Source organism: Leucoraja erinacea, unplaced genomic scaffold (genome assembly GCF_028641065.1).
Source record: "Leucoraja erinacea ecotype New England unplaced genomic scaffold, Leri_hhj_1 Leri_126S, whole genome shotgun sequence".
In the NCBI taxonomy this organism is placed as follows: domain Eukaryota; kingdom Metazoa; phylum Chordata; class Chondrichthyes; order Rajiformes; family Rajidae; genus Leucoraja; species Leucoraja erinaceus.
Window position 1 is genome coordinate 75001 of NW_026575528.1, and position 17500 is coordinate 92500.

At 44.7% G+C, this 17500-nt stretch overlaps 1 protein-coding gene across 9 annotated transcripts in view; it reads right to left on the reverse strand.

Moving 5' to 3' along the window:
• The window catches only part of pogzb (pogo transposable element derived with ZNF domain b), a 70121-nt gene that overhangs the window by 49333 nt on the left and 3288 nt on the right, over positions 1-17500 (reverse strand). For 4 of the 9 annotated variants that reach the window (XM_055665467.1, XM_055665466.1, XM_055665465.1 and 1 more), the window contains exons 1-3: positions 15127-15184; positions 6609-7104; positions 6104-6274 (exon numbers count right to left, since the gene is read on the reverse strand). The exons of 2 other annotated variants lie outside the window; for them this stretch is intronic. In XM_055665467.1, the coding sequence (XP_055521442.1) occupies positions 6104-6274; positions 6609-7086 (649 nt within the window). In that variant the 5' untranslated portion in view covers positions 7087-7104; positions 15127-15184. Of the gene's footprint in view, positions 1-6103; positions 6275-6608; positions 7105-15126; positions 15185-17500 lie in introns of those variants that run through there. 3 more of the 9 variants (XM_055665469.1, XM_055665468.1, XM_055665470.1) reach the window with 1 other exon arrangement.

Sequence of the window (17500 nt, forward strand, 5' to 3'; positions counted from 1 at the left end):
GCGGGACAGGCGGCATCTCCGGATAGAAGGAATGGGTGACATTTCGGGTCGAGACCCTTCTTCAGACTTCAAAACATTACCAAGGGCAGCACCATGTCCAACATCAATATCAATCAAATTAGAAGTGATGATAAATGCAAGTAAGTGTCAAGCACACATCAGATTTCATAACCTACCTGGTCTATTGCTCCACATACCAGGCACTAAAGTCAAGGGTAGATACAAAATGCTGGTGTAACTCAGCAGGACAGGCAACATCTCTGGAGAGGCGGAATTGGTAACGATTTGGGTTGAGACCCTTCTTCAGAAACCAGATCCATCCTATACTGAAGCCAAGGGCTTTGTTTGGTATGAGGCCGCTCCCTGACCACCCTGTACATTGAGTACAATGCAACTGGCAGATCTCAGATCTATCACGGTAAAACCCTGTTGAATCCAGCATCTCTGGGGAAAAGAAATAGGTGACGTTTCGGGTCATAGAAATTAGGTGCAGGAGTAGGCCATTCGGCCCTTCGAGCCTGCACCGCCATTCAATATGATCATGGCTGATCATCCAACTCAGTATCCCGTACCTGCCTTCTCTCCATACCCTGTGATCCCCTTAGCCACAAGGGCCACATCTAACTCCCTCTTAAATATAGCCAATGAACTGGCCTCAACTACCCTCTGTGGCAGAGAGTTCCACAGATTCACCACTCTCTGTGTGAAAAAAGTTCTTCTCATCTCGGTTTTAAAGGATTTCCCCCTTATCCTTAAGCTGTGACCCCTTGTCCTGGACTTCCCTAACATCGGGAACATTCTTCCTGCATCTAGCCTGTCCAACCCCTTAAGAATTTTGTAAGTTTCTATAAGATCCCCTCTCAATCTTCTAAATTCTAGAGAATATAAACCAAGTCTATCCAGTCTTTCTTCATAAGACAGTCCTGACATCCCAGGAATCAGTCTGGTGAACCGTCTCTGCACTCCCTCTATGGGTCTGGACCCTTCTACTGACCCAGGTCTGAAGAAGGGTCTCGACCCGAAACGTCACCCATTCTTTATATCCAGAGATGCTGCCTTGCCCGCTGAGTAACTCCAACATTTTGTGTCTATCTTCACGCTCAAACTTCAACAGGGCAAAAGAATAACATCTACGACAAGCAGGTATTGCTGTTGCCTCATAGCTCCCGTGACCCAAGTTCAATCCTGACCTCTGACGATTCCTCTTTCTCCCTTGAAATCCATGGCATTCCCCCAGGGCCACCCGTTCCCTCCACATTCACAGACATGCAGGTTGAAAGGTTAATCGGAAGCTGCAAACTGGTGTATAGTTGAATCATAAAATACAGAGAAAAACAGTGATTTGCGAGGGCTACACAGCGGTAGAGTTACTGCCTCACAGCGCCAGAGAACCGAGTGTGATCCTCACTACGGGTGCTGTCTGCACGGAGTTTGTACGTTCTCCCCGTGACCTGCGTGGGGTTTCTCCGGGATCTCCAATTTCCTCCCACACTCCAAAGACGTGCAGGTATGTAGGTTCATTAGCTTGGTAGAATTGCAAATTGTCCCGAGTGCGTGTACGATAGCGTTAGTCTGCGGGGATTCCTGGTCGGTGGGCCAAAGGATCAGTTAGAAACATAGAAATTAGGTGCCGCAGTAGGCCATTCAGCCCTTCGAGCCTGCACCCCCATTCAATATGATCATGGCTGATCATCCAACTCAGTATCCCGTACCTGCCTTCTCTCCATACCCCCTAATCCCCTTAGCCACAAGGGCCACATCTAACTCCCTCTTAAATATAGCCAATGAACTGGCCTCAACTACCCTCTGTGGCAGAGAGTTCCAGAGATTCACCACTCTCTGTGTGAAAAAAGTTCTTCTCGTCTCGGTTTTAAAGGATTTCCCCCTTATCCTTAAGCTGTGACCCCTTGTCCTGGACTTCCCCTAACATCGGGAACAATCTTCCTGCATCTAGCCTGTCCAACCCCTTAAGAATTTTGTAAGTTTCTATAAGATCCCCTCTCAATCTCCTAAATTCTAGAGAGTATAAACCAAGTCTATCCAGTCTTTCTTCATAAGACAGTCCTGACATCCCAGGAATCAGTCTGGTGAACCTTCTCTGCACTCCCTCTATGGCAATAATGTCCTTCCTCAGATTTGGAGACCAAAACTGTACGCAATACTCCAGGTGTGGTCTCACCAAGACCCTGTACAACTGCAGTAGAACCTCCCTGCTCCTATACTCAAATCCTTTTGCAATGAAAGCTAACATACCATTCGCTTTCTTTACTGCCTGCTGCACCTGCATGCCTACCTTCAATGTACCGCTGACCACTGTACCGCTAAACTTTTTAGTTTAAAACATAAATGGGTACTCGATGGCTGGGAATGAGTTAGCAGACAAAAAGGCCCATTTCCATGCTGTAAGGTTCTTTAATAGTCCAAAAGAAGGAAGAGTGTTTCAGCGGAATAGCAGTGACAGTAATTGCAGTAATTCAGAGGCATTTAATATAACAATTGGTAAATCTGGCAGGGTGGGACAATGCTCCAATGCAAAACAGTCAGGTATAGACTTGAGATACAGCGCGGAAACAGGCCCTTCAGTCCACCGAGTCCGTGCCGACCAGCGATCACCCCATACACTAACCTACCCACACTAGGGACTATTTTACAATTTATCAAAGCCAATTAACGTACAAACCTGTACGCCTTTTGCGCAAGGTGGTGAGATTTGGGTAGGACAGGGTGATATACTGAGAATAGCTGGAGTAACAAAGAGCTGGAGTAACTCAGCGGGACAGGCAGCATCTCTGGGGAGATGGAATGTGTGACGTTTTGGGTCGAGACCCTTCTTCAGACTCATTCAAACTGAGCTCTATATCGAGATGGAGATTGGATGTTGTTCAGCAGAACATTTGAATACAAGTCTGTTGGTGAGAGATGTGGATGCTTTCCAGTTTGGAATGTGGATCCCGTCTCTAGATCAGAAACTAATCAGACACTGTAGGGAGGCAGTCTAGGTGGCACACCCAAGCCGAAGTTCGCATGCTTCCATAGCTCCGGGGCACCAGTTGAGTCTTGACCTCCGCTGCTGTTTACATGCTCTCCCTATGACTTTGTGGGTTTCCCTCCCTCCAAGGTGCTCCGGTTTCCTCCCACATTCCAAAAAGCACGAGACATACTGACAGATTGTCTGGCTGTAAACTCCCTCTAGAGTACAGCGTGGAAACAGGCCCTTTGGCCCAACTTGCCCACACCGGCCAACATGTCCCAGCTACACTAGTCCCACCTTACTGCGTCTGGCCCATATCCCTCCAAACCTGTCCTACCCACGTACCTGTCTAACTTGTTTCTTAAACACTGGGATAGTCCCAGCCTCAACAGCCTCTTCTGGCAGCTTGTTCCATACACCCAACATGTGCGAAAATGTTACCCCTCAGATGCCTATTAAATCTTTTCCCCTTCACCTTAAACCCATGTCCTCTGGTCCTTGACTCACCTACTCTGGGCAAGAGACTCTGTGCATCTACCCGATCTATTCCTCTACTTTAGCAATGTGTAAAAGAATCATTGGGAAAGTCGATGGGCATGAGAAGTTGCGGAATTACATGGAAACAAAGGGGGAATGGGGGATGTGTATCTGCTCGTAGCTGGGATGGACAATGGCTGGCTTCTGACACATAGAAACATAGAAATTAGGTGCAGGAGTAGGCCATTTGGCCCTTCGAGCCTGCACCGCCATTCAATATGATCATGGCCGATCATCCAACTCAGTATCCCGTACCTGCCTTCTCTCCATACCCCCTGATTCCCTTAGCCACAAGGGCCACATCTAACTCCCTCTTAAATATAGCCAATGAACTGGCCTCAACTACCCTCTGTGGCAGAGAGTTCCAGAGATTCACCACTCTCTGAGTGTGAAAAAACAATAACAAAGATCCATTGATGATTAAAACAGTTACGCTGGTCAGGGCCGGATTTACCTATGAGCTAGACGAGTTTAAGCTTAGGGCCTCGAGGTCTAGGGGGTCTCCGGCCAAGGCAGGACACCTACCGTTCAACTCTGGGCGGGCCCCCCTCTCTATCTCTCTCTCTCCATCTCCTCCCGCTATCCGTGTCCGGGCCGCCGGGCTCCTCATCCGCCGGCACTGCAGGCCGCCTTGCACATGCGCCTTGCTGCGGCCTGCACGTCATCTTTCCCCCTGCACATCACAACCACGGCCAGCACATCATCGGCTGCCCTGCGCATGCGCACTGCACGGCAACAGGCCAGCGCTGGGCACTTTCTCCCTCGCTTTGAATTGTGGGAGGTTTGGCCGCCATGGCTGTCTGGTCGCTGCCTCGCCGCCAGCGCTGAAAACCAACGCGGAGGGGGCCTCACGAGTGGAACAGCTCTTCATCTAAATCCGGCCCTGACCCTGGTTCACCTTGGATTCAGGTCAACACCCACTTCAAACAAACGTTCATACAATCGGTACAAAACGTCAAGTTGTCACGACAACACTTCGACCAACTTTTCCCCGTGTTGGCTGAAGGCTTCCCGCCGGGCCTCAGGCTCGGACTGGGAACACGTCCCGTGGACTTTATCGAGGCGCCGTGGTCTCGATGCCACGGAGAAGTCCAGGTCGGAGCCCGCCCGGGGCCTCACGAGCCTCGCCTCGCCTCACAGGTCGGAGCTCAGCCCGACAGAGCCCACGGCTGGGGCCCAGGTCGGCAGCGTTGTGGAGAGGCCAGTGCGGTGGCCAATGATGGCACTGACCGACGGACGGACAAGACGGACACGTGAAGCGAGGACGTCGCTGCCGAGGGAAGGAATCAGGCAGGGGGACCTCCGCGAGGGAGAAGCAACGGGGACCCGGCGTGGAAAACAATAGACAACAGATAATAAGTGCAGGAGCAGGCCATTCGGCCCTTCGAGCCAGCACTGGTCTGGAATTGCTGTTGCGCCCAGGTACTATGCAAGCTGGTATCTTGAGGGAAAACCTTCAGGCCAAACAAACAAGACTCTTGGGTCTTTTGAGAATTCATTTAAGCATATTTAGATTAGTGCGGCACAATGGCGCAGCGGTAGAGTTGCAGTTTCACAACACCAGAGACCTGGGTTCGATCCTGACTATGGGTGCTGTCTGTACGGAGTTTGTACGTTCTCCCCATGACCTCCATGGGTTTCCTCCCACACTCCAAAGACGTACAGGGTTGTACTTCAATTGGCTTGGTATAACTGTAAATTGATAGTGCTAGTGTGCAGGGATTGTTGGTCGGTGCGGACTTGGTGGGCCAAACTAAATTATTGTTTTTAATGGAACCTGGACCAAGTGGGACCCGTTGGGTCCCTGTCACACGGGAGGCCGGATCCCCCAACGCAACCCGTTACCCCACCCAATATTGTACCACTCACCCGTAAGGAGGAGGGGGGGGGGGAGAGGGAGAGGGGTCAGAGAGGGGGGAGGGGGGAGGAGGGGGGGGGGGGGGCGAGGGGGCGGAGCGATGGGGGGGGAGCGATGGAGGGGGGAGCAAGAGGGCGGAGGAGCGATGAGGGGGAGCGATGGAGGGGGGTGATGGGAGGGGGGAGCGCGATGGAGGGGGGAGCGATGGAGGGGGGAGCGATGGAGGGGGCGAGGAATGGAAGGGGGGAGCCTGACGAACGGATGGAGGGGGGGAGCGATGGAGGGGGGAGCGATGCGGAAAAGCTGCGAAAAGCGGAGAGAGGCCGGTAGAGAGAGCTCTGGTACAGGGGCCGACTCTTGTACAAAGCTGTCGGCAGCTCTTGGGAGTTGTCGGGAAAGCCAAACCGAGGCGCTAGCGTGCATCGTCCTCGTAAGCGCTCAGATGCTCTCTGGAAACCCGAGCCGAAGCGCTAGCGTGCGCCGACCAAATCTCTCAGCTGCTCTCGGGCGTCCTCAGGAAAGCCGAACCGAGGCACTAGCGTGCGTCGACCTTCGGAAGCCCACGGGATCTGCAGAACAGAGCCCACTTGCTCGTTCTTTCTTTGCCTTTTGAAGAACAGGGGGGGGTTAACGTAACTCGCAGCGCGTGCAAAAACAGTGCAAGGCAGGCTGCGCTTAATATTAATATAATTTTATAATAGATACTAGACCAAGTGGAAAAATATTCCACCACTCACCCATAGCCCCCAACTGCGCAGTATAATCTCTCTCTCGATTATCTCTGAGACGTTGAGTTGTTTCTTGCTGCGTCTCTTGTTCCCTTCTGCTCTTATCTACTTCTCGCTGTCTCTTTGAACATCCTGCACCTCTTTTCCTCCCTCTTCTTGGCATGATGTTAAAAATATAGCCTGAACAAACGGAGTCTGAAAAATAAATCACTCTACCGCTGGGGGGTGAGGGGGAGGGGCTGGGGGAGGCGGGTGTGTGTGTGAATCATGGAGGAATGTTCTCGAAATGGATCTTCACTCAATCGTTGGATCGGGGGGGTGAATAGTTTGAGGAATGTTTGAACTATCGGATTAAAACCAACAGTTGGAATAAAAACAACGTTAATCTTTTTTTTAAAATGTTACTAGACCAAGTTGGACCCGTTGGGTCCCGTCCCCCAACACGGGGGAGGGGGGGGGGGGCGAGGCGTCACATGGGAGGGTTGGTCCTCGAACGCAATATTCCACCACTCACCCGTTGCTCCTAACTGCGCAGGAGCGGCTGACGGGTTCCCGCTGTGACATAGAAGATGGAGGAGACAATGAGTTCCTTCTTGCTGCGCCTTTTGTGCCCTTCTCTCTCGAGCTCTCTCTCGATTATCTTTGAGACGTTGAGCTCTTTGTTGCTGCGTCTCTTGTGCCCTTCTCTCACGCTCTCTCTCTCGCTTAACTCTGAGACGTTGAGTTATTTTCTGCTGCACCTCTTGTGCTCTTGTCTCCCGCTCTCTCTCCCGATCTTGGAGACGTGGAGTTATTTCTTGCTGCGTCTCTTGGGTCCCTCTCTCCCGCTCTCTCTCTTGCTTATCTAGGAGATGTTGAGTTCTTTCTTGTTGGAAACATTGAGTTATTTCTTGTTGCGCCTCCTGTGCCCTTCTGCTCCTTACTACTTCATGCTGTCCCCTTTTCTTTTTCCTTGACCATCCTGCACCTCTTTTACTGCTTCTTCTTGGCATGATTTTTAAAATGCAACTCTTGCAAAATAAATGTTAATCAATTCAATGGGCAAGTATTTTTTCAATAACATTTTTTCAAGCAGCAGTCTAATTAAAGTGTAAAATTGCAAATAATAATTAAATTGCAACTCTTTAAAATAAAATGGTGGCCTTTCTGAAATTGAAATGCAACTCGTTTAAAATAAATCGCCGTTTTTTAAAAATGAAACTTGTTTAAAATAAGTCAATGTAATAACGATTTATTAAAAAATGCAAGTATTATTGAAAGACTCGCGCAACGTTAAAAATGAAACAAGTAAAGAAATGCAAGTATCAATCAAAGAATCACGTAAAGATGCAGGAAGATTGTTCCCGATGTTGGGGAAGTCCAGAACAAGGGGTCACAGTTTAAAGATCTTTTAGGACCGAGATGAGAAAAAAAAAATTCACGCAGAGAGTGATGAATCTCTGGAATTCTCTGCCACAGAAGGTAGTTGAGGTCAGTTCATTGGCTATATTTAAGAGGGAGTTAGATGTGGCCCTTGTGGCTAAAGGGATCAGGGGGTGTGGAGAAAAGGCAGGTACAGGATACCGAGTTGGATGATCAGCCATGATCATATTGAATGGCGGTGCAGGCTCGAAGGGCCGAATGGCCTACTCCTGCATATATTTTCTATGTTTCTATGTAATGTTAAAAATATTTAAAGACAGCGAAGTCAGAATGTTATGGAAGAGTGGTTGTGGAGCGGTGCTCCCCTCACGTATGACCCAGAGCAGTAATCATTTTTTTCTTAAAAGTCCAAGTGTTTTTAAATAAATGTTAATCTATATATTTTTTTTAATGCAACTGTTGCAAAATAAATGTCAATGAATGAAATGGCCAAATGTTTTTTTGAAGCAGCAGACTAATTAAAGTGTAAAATCGCGAAATAATAATCGAAGTGCAACCCGTTTGAAATAAAATGGCGGTCTTTTTGAAATCCAACTGGTTTAATTTAAAAATGCAAGTATGTTTTTTGAAATTAAACCTGAAATTATTAGATGAAAAGTTATACTTTATAATCTACGGACGTATTATTATTATTATTTATTTTTATTAAATAATTCAACGTGGTTTAATTATGGGTTAAAAAAGAAATTGTACTTAAATTTTACAACCACAACACCAAACTGTTAAAATGTGGAAGGAATATGATGGACAAACCTTGAAATGAGACTATAATAGATGAAATTCTTAAAGAGTTATTTCATCGACTTTTTGGAATCATGTGATGCAGCGGTGCCGTAAGGATTGCCGATTTCAGTTCATGACGCGGATAGAGCTCATCCCGAATACAGATTTGATTCTCTTTTAAGGGGCCTTCTCTTCTATTATTTCCTCTATTATTATTTTTTTATTTTTTAAGTACATTCATTTTTCTACTCTCTACCATCTATTTTTCCACTTTTTCCCCTTTCTATTGCTTTCTTTTTCTTGTTCTGCTTACTTCTTTCTTATAACATAAAACTAGAGGTTGTACATAGAATGGATTACGGTATTACATAGTTGGCACCTAAAATTAGGTGCCACTGTACTGTTTTGTGCTGTATTAACTTCTAATAAAATAAAAAAAAATAAAAAAATAAAAAAAATAAGTAATTCATTCCACCTTTTCTGTTTTTTGATATTTGTAACTTTTTTCTCTCTTTATCTATATAAAAAAAACACTAGAAGCAGAATTAATCGACAAATGAAAATGTTAATAATATGACTGATGTATATGAAAAGTTTGTTTTACTATAATATGTAACTATACTTTATATGTTTGCTTCTAAATAAAAATATCAAGAATTTAAAAAAAAAAAATTATTGAAATTAAACTTCAAATAAATTTTAAATAAAAAGGTGTTCTTTTTTGAAATCCAACTGGTTTAAGATAAAAGTTAATCAAAGCAATTGGGAATTATTGTGAAAACGCAAGTCTTATCATGCATTTTGAAATGAAACTTATTTAAAGGGAAAAAATAATTTAAAAAAATGCAGGTATTATATCGCGCAACGTTAACGTTAAATATATAAAAGCTTATCGATAAAGAGAGCAAAGTCAGAATGAAGCAGTCAGCTCTGGCCTGGATCATCACCTGACTGGCTTGGGAGAGGGATTGAAGGACATTGTGGAAGAGCGGTTGGAAGAGTAGGCTGCAGTTGCAGCGCGGAAGAGTAACTAATGGCAAAAGTTGTTTAAATGCAAGTGTTTTAAAATGTGCAAACTGCCATTGGAGCGCTAGAGTGCCCCTCCCACCCAGAGTGCATTATGACGTAATGGGGGGGGGGGGGGTTTCCTCCAATATTGGCGCGTTTCCGGGCTGTTTAAGTTTGAAGAATTAATAACTTCGGAAATATAGGTGGAAATGCAACGGGAAGATGTTTATCGCCACCAGGGGACAAATGTGAGTAGGATGTGTGAAAATGGGAAGGCTGTGGCCTAGCGTTTGGAAGAAGATAATTAACCATCGACCCGGACACAATCTTTTAGTTATATAGAGATATTATATTTGTAAATTATTTTAAAAAACAAGGTATTTTAAAATAAAACGGAATAAAACCAACGTTCAAAGAAGCAGTGCAAATCAAGTTAAAAACCGCAAGGTATTTTAAAATAAACGGAAAGAAACCAACGTCAATTTTTTTTGAATGTTATATTAATTAGAATCACGGAATTAGTGCAATGGAGAGGTCTTTTAAAAGAAAAAGAATAAAAGGAAGGTTAATCTTTTTGAAATGTTATATTATATTCAAAGAATCATTTAAAACCGCGAGGTGTAACGGAATTAGTGCAATCGAGTCAAAAACCGTCAGGTCTTTTAAGAGAAACGGAATAAGAGCAAGTCTTTTTTAGACTCTTCACTTCCCCGAGCTGAGCAAGATAGTGAATATAAGCAAAGCAACTGAGCGGGGCCTGAATAAAGGCAAGGCAGACCGAACCGACCGAGTGGGGGGAGAGGGCCCCCGAGTGCAAGCACATGACAATTTTACATTTATACCAAGCCCATTAACCTACACACCTGTACGCCTTTAGAGTGTGGGAGGAATCCGAAGATCTCGGAGAAAACCCACTCGGTCACGGGGAGAATGTACGAACGCCGTACAGACGGCACCCGTAGTCAGGACCGAACCCGGGTCTCCAGTGCTGCAAGCGCTGTAAGGCAGCAACGCTACCGTGCCAAGTTGGCTTAATTGTAATTCAAAGATAATGTCTCAGAGATCACAGCCAGGCATTACATTTCTTGATTGTATCACCGTGCGACAAATGCAAATCTATTGCGGTTCAGAAAGAACTTGCTGGTTGTGTCGATTGAAAACCAAGTCTGCTCAGGGACACCGCTCACCCATCTGTCGCCATCGCAGCCACAAACAAATCTGAGGTCAACCCACTAGAGATGATAGCTGACTCTTCCTATACTGATACCACCTTTCAACTTTCATGGTTACGAGGCATGTAATGTCTCAAAGTGCGTTGAAAACCATCAGCAACCAGAGCCCACCACAGTAAGCAAAGACCTCTATGATTTTAAGCCTTAATACGAGTTTTGGTTTTGCGGTTAAAAATTATGCCTTCAAAATTCAGAGAGGGGGTAAGGTCACAAGATCATGTGATAAGAGTGGAATTAGGCCATTCGGCCCACCATTCAATCAAGGATGCTCTATCTCTCCCTCCTAACCCCATTCTCCTGCCTTCCCCCCCATAACCTCTGACACAGTGAAGGCATTATTATAATGGTGCAACCAAGATCCAATTTTGACAATTTCAGTATCGTGAGGCTTGAGCCCAGAAATTTGAGTCATGTACATAGGTTAGCTAAAATCTCACATCCTCATTGAATGTAGACAGCAACAGAACAATAGGGCGGGCATGGTGGCGCAGCATTAGAGTTGCTGCCTTACAGCGCTTGCAGCACCAGTGACCCGGGCACAATCCCGATCACGGGTGCCGTCTGTACGTTCTCCCCGTGACCGCGTGGGTTTGCTCCGAGGTCTTCGGTTTCCTCCCACACCCCAAAGACATACAGATTTGTAGGTGAACTGGCTTGTGCGAGTGTAAATTGTCCCTAGTGTGTGTAGGGTAGTGTTAATGTGCGGGCATCACTGGATGGTACGGACTCGGTGGGCCGAAGGGCACTCACTGTATCCCTAAATTAAACTAATATCTTTAAATTACTTTGCAGGAAGGAACTGCAGATCTTGGTTTAAACCGATGATAGACACAAAGTTGTGGAGTAAATTCTGGAGCGGGCTAGGCAGCATATCTGGAGAAAAGGAATGGGTCACATGTTTCGTATCTGAAGAAGGATCTGGACCCGAAACGTCACCCATCCTTTTTCTCCAGATTTGCTGCCTGACCCGGTGAGTTACTCCAGTTTTTTTGCGTCTATCATTCTTTAAATTACTGTTAACGCTAAATAAATCTCAAAAGACCATTAACAGGTTGAGCTGCATTCCAAAAATGGTATGCAAGCAGCTATTTGCATTTGGTCTACTGGGATCTCGAAAAATTCTTTCCACCCACTACTTTTGTTTCAAATACAAGTGTTTTCGGACAACACTGCTGAAGACACCAGAGCCTCTGTCTCACTAATAATCAAAGACAAAGCAAATACGCATCAGTTAACCCAGCAGAGAAATGTGGCGGAAGGAACTGCAGATGCTGTTTTGCACCGAAGATAGACACAAAATGTTGGAGTAACTCAACAGGTAGCGTCGCTGAATGTGAAGGAACGTGTGACTCCGAATCCGAGGAAAGACATTCTTGCCATAGAGGGAGTACAGAGAAGGTTCACTAGACTGATTCCTGGGATGTCAGGACTTTCATATGAAGAAAGACTGGATAGACTCGGCTTGTACTCGCAAGAATTTAGAAGATTGAGGGGGATCTTATAGAAACTTACAAAATTCTTAAGGGGTTGGACAGGTTAGATGCAGGAAGATTGTTCCCGATGTTGGGGAAGTCCAGGACAAGGGGTCACAGCTTAAGGATAAGGGGGAAATCCTTTAAAACCGAGATGAGAAGAACTTTTTTCACACAGAGAGTGGTGAATCTCTGGAACTCTCTGCCACAGAGGGTAGTTGAGGCCAGTTCATTGGCTATATTTAAGAGGGAGTTAGATGTGGCCCTTGTGGCTAAGGGGATCAGGGGGTATGGAGAGAAGGCAGGTACGGGATACTGAGTTGGATGATCAGCCATGATCATATTGAATGGCGGTGCTGGTGCAGGCTCGAAGGGCCGAATGGCCTCTACTCCTGCACCTATTGTCTATGTTTCTATGTGACCTTTTGGGTCAGAAGAAGGGTCTCGACCCGAAACGTCATCCATCATTACTCCAGCATTTTGTGTCACTCAGCAGACAATCTGTGCTGAAGGAGTGAACTATTCCAACCTTCACCCAAGAAAAGCACCGTACATTCTGTGACAAGATGGTGCTGGTGAAATTATATACATAATCAGTTTTATCATCATTGTACAGTGAATTATCCAATGTCGTGCACACTGGCTGGCTTAATTATGGAAACTCTATGCAACAATTTAAACTAAACTTACTGTAAGATATATCAAGACTAAACATGCTAAAAGCCCCAAGGCAACAACTTGAAATTGGACCAACTTTTCAGCAAAATTCCTGCAATCAATTATACATCTAATGTTCTTGTGAAAAGTGTGAGTATATTCATGCCAGGATGACTAATCTGCATTGAACTGTATGCTCCTCCTCAATAGAGACAAAGCGGTTAACTTAAAAACTAAAACCTGCCTGATCTCCCCGTTGCCCTCCCCATTCCCACACTGGCCTTTCTGTCCTAGGCCTCCTCCATTATCAGAGCAAGGCTAATCGCAAATTGGCGGAACAGCACCTCATATCTCACTTGGGCAACTTACACCCCAGCAGTATGAACATTGACTTCTCTAATTTCAAGTAACCCCTGCACTCCCACCCCTCTTTCTCTCTCTCTCTCTCCCCCACCCAAGTCGCTTCTCGTTCTCACCTAGCAAAAGCTAACAATGGCCTGTTTACAATCATTACTTTTTTTGCATATCTTAGAAACATAGAAATATAGAAATTAGGTGCAGGAGTAGGCCATTCGGCCCTTCGAGCCTGCACCGCCATTCAATATGATCATGGCTGATCATCCAACTCAGTACCCCGTACCTGCCTTCTCTCCATACCCTCTGATCCCCTTGGCCACATCTAACTCCCTCTTAAATATAGCCAATGAACTGGCCTCAACTACCCTCTGTGGCAGAGAGTTCCAGAGATTCACCACTCTCTGTGTGAAAAAAGTTCTCCTCATCTCGGTTCTAAAGGATTCCCCCCTTATCCATAAGCTGTGACCCCTTGTCCTGGACTTCCCCAACATCGGGAACAATCTTCCTGCATCTAGCCTGTCCAACCCCTTAAGAATTTTGTAAGTTTCTATAAGATTCTCAATCTCCTAAATTCTAGAGAGTATAAACCAAGTCTATCCAGTCTTTCTTCATAAGACAGTCCTGACATCCCAGGAATCAGTCTGGTGAACCTTCTCTGCACTCCCTCTATGGCAATAATGTCCTTCCTCAGATTTGGAGACCAAAACTGCACGCAATACTCCAGGTGTGGTCTCACATGATCTTGCTATATATCTCGTGTTTAAGAAGGAACTGCAGATGCTGGAGAATCGAAGGTTACACAAAAAAGCTGGAGAAACTCAGCGGGTGCAGCAGCATCTATGGAGCGAAGGAAATAGGCAACGTTTCGGGCCGAAACGTTGCCTATTTCCTTCGCTCCATAGATGCTGCTGCACCCGCCGAGTTTCTCCAGCTTTTTTGTGTAACCTTGCTATATATCTCTCTGCATCACTGTCTATGTCTCTCGTTTCCCTTTCCCCTGACCAGTCTGAAGAAGGGTCTCGACCTGAAACGTCACCCATTCCTTCTCTCCGGGGAGAGAAGGAAACTTAGCCTGTCCCACCAAGTTACTCCAGCATATTGAGTCAATCTTTGGTTTAAACCAGCATCTGCAGTTCCTTCCTACATATTAAAATCTACAACTACATTCACCATAATTATTCATTAATGCCTTCAGCCCTTACAGTGAATCGGCTCCCCACAAACAAACCCAAGGTTTCAGCTCAGATGGCAATTGAATTGCAAATTAACTTTCTCGTCTCGTGACACAAATTCAAATCTCAGCAGATGCAAAGAAACATGGCAATTCATACAATATGTCTCCTCGCTCACAAATGCACGTCTCAGTCGCACCTGCCAGTTCTTAATCCAGAAGGTCCCTTATAATTCCTCTTTGGACGTGGTGACTTGCAGCTCATACAGAAATTTAATTCTACATTTTTAATTAAAATACTAACGCCTCTCCAAATGGTGACATGAACATTTTGATCGATTAAGTAGACTTAAGCTTTTATGTGACACACTTAAAATTCAGCTTAATGCACTTGAGGTTTATTTAGCACTGGTGGTTCATTTGCCACAACGTTAAAGTGAATCGGAGCGTTTACAGTTTACAAAATGTATAATATTCTCTAATTAACAAAACTAACATCTTAATGTCTAGACACAAAATGCTGGAGTAACTCAGCGGGACAGGTAGGATCTCTGGAAATAAGGAATGGGTGACATTTCAGGTGGAGACCCTTCTTCAGTAGAAGGCAGCCAAAAAGGGTCTTGAGCTGAAACGTCACCCATTCCTTCTCTCCGGAGATGCTGCCTGTCCCGATGAGTTACTCCAACATGTTGTGTCTATCTTTGGTGTAAACCAGCATCTGTAGTTCCTTCGTACACATCTCAAAGTGTCTAGAATCTTTACAAAACACATTAAAAAAAAATCACATGCATCAATATCATTGTCTCTTATACGAGAACCTGCTTACAGGCATGTCAATTAGCTTGAAAACTTTACACAAACAAGCTTGAAAACATTGATTTTACGGTGGTGTACGGCAGTTTGTTTGGAAACGTATTCAGTTAGATTCCTAACGAGTAACCACATTAAAAAAACAAAAACAAATACAAGTACAAACAAATAATAACTAACCTGATTGAGACATCATGCTCACAATTCCCACACTCAGTCTAATGTATGAATTTCAACTCTAGTTAAGAAATAAAACAAAATTAACCCACAAAATTGCACAAATTGTATTACTTGCATACTGCTTTTCTAAATCATTTGACCTCTCAACCACCAAATGTATTCTTATCTACTATATACAACTAAAATGCAATTCAAAACATCAGAAATATACGATACAGCACACATTCAGAGACAAAGTGACTTTATACCCTGCCAGGCTTTGTCCTGCCCATTTTCTCTTCCAGCTGTCTCTCCCCGCACAGTGCACATAGTCTGAAGTATGGCCCTGACCCGAAACGTCACCTATCCATGTTCTCCAGAGATGCTATCTGACCCGCTGAGTTACACCGGCACTGTCTTTTTAAAATTAAAACAACCCCAGTAGTTCCTCGTGTGTAGGAAGGAACTACAGATGATGGTTTCAGGTCGAGACCTTTCTTCATTCAGAGCTCAACCTGAAACATCACCTATGCCTTTTCTCTAGAGATGCCGTCTGACCCGCTGAGTTACTCCAGCTGTTTTGGTCTATCCCCCTTTCTACACTTCAGACCAGTCTGCGCACCACATTTTAAGTGCTGGAAATGGGTGGCTGCAACTAAAATAATTTTGCTCTCCAGGGTCAACTTTTAACATGCTGCTAATACACATGGCCTTTGACACATTCTACGTCTTAATCGGGCAAAATAACATTTTGCTGCTTTAGTTAACCAAGGAAAAATTATTGGAGAAATCAAAGAACGATTCTATATATTGACTCAACTAGCAAGGGTCTATCTTCGATGTATTGGCTGTTTGGGGCATCTTTATACATCCTTTAGCTTGAGCACATGATTAATATTTTTGTCTTCCAGTAAATCATCTCTGCAGTTTGCATTTTCCTCAAGCTAAACTTTGATTTTCAAAATGAAAAAACTTTGCAGTATAACATTTTATAATAATCAGGTGCCAACAATTGGGGCGGCAAGGTGGCGCAGTGGTAGGGCTGCTGCCTTAAAGCGTCAGAGTAACTAGTGTTTTCAATCCTGACTGTGGGTGCTGCCTGTACGGAGTTTGTACGTTCTCCCCGTCACCTGCGTAAGTTTTCTCCAAGATCCTCAGTTTCCTCCTGCAGTTCAAAGAGTTGTCGGTCAATTGACTTGGTGTAAATGTAAATTGTCCATAGTCTGTAGGACTAGTGTGCGGGGATCGTTGGTTGGTTGGTGCGGACTCGGTGGGCCGAAGGGCCTGTTTCCATGCTGTATCTCCGAACTAAACAATAATTCCTCTCCAACTCGGGATAAGTAATGCCATGAGACCTGACAACACCAAGTCAGCCTGACAGTTTGTAAAATCAGCAGTGATTGTAGAGAAAATCAAATCCGTTTACATTGGGGAGAAGGGAAAACAAAATCTCCTGACAAAAGCAGGCTAATATCTCCACATGTACACAGTAAGTGGAGGATAGCAGCAAATAAGATACCTATAATTACCTACACGACAGACTTGGATAACAGAAATTAATTTTCAACCTCTCGGAGAATATTGTTGCCGCGTGTAGCCTTAACATGTTGCCCACAACTGTTCAATTTGTTGTAACGATGGAAATGCAAAACCCACAATACTAGGAAGATTTTTTTTTTAAAAACCAGTCTGCTTACATGAAGCAACAAACAAACTAGAAAATTGTGAACAAGCCCACTGATTTTTAAAAAGAGAACAACGGAAGAGCATTCTCAGAGGCTAACATGCGCCAAAACAAACATGGGTCAAGCCGCCATTTTGTTGAAAGACAAAATGGTGGCCATGGAATGAATTGAAAGAAAAAAAAACTAGATTTGTTTTGATTTTTCCATATTAAAACCAAAGAGCATGGCAAATAGAAAGAATGAAGAATTGCCCAATGAAGAATGCTCTGCTGAAATCTTCTCCCATCCAAAGAAGTGGAAGATGGCTTCCTGCTCCAGAAATAGATGGATCTCCATTTCGGAGCTAAGTGACATTTTTCACATCCTGCTTTAAACTTCCTACTTTCAACTGCACAGAAGAGTTTTTAACAATCATTTTGTAAACTGTTGCAGTAACAGTCCCGATACAAAACCAACCCACAAGCCAGGGGTGTTGTTGTTCCAATATTCCAGCATGTTATGTCTACCATTGAAAGAATCTGCCAAGCAAATTGTCATGTAATATTGGGGAGTGTTAAAAGAGTTTCTAACAGTAGAATACCCTTTTACATTTAAATATGTGCCAAATGAAGAAAAAAGGCAATAGCGGAATCGTGGGATGGCAAATGTTTAACACCGACAGATCTTTTGACCAGCAGAAATGGAAGACTTCAAAAGATGAAATCCAGAGG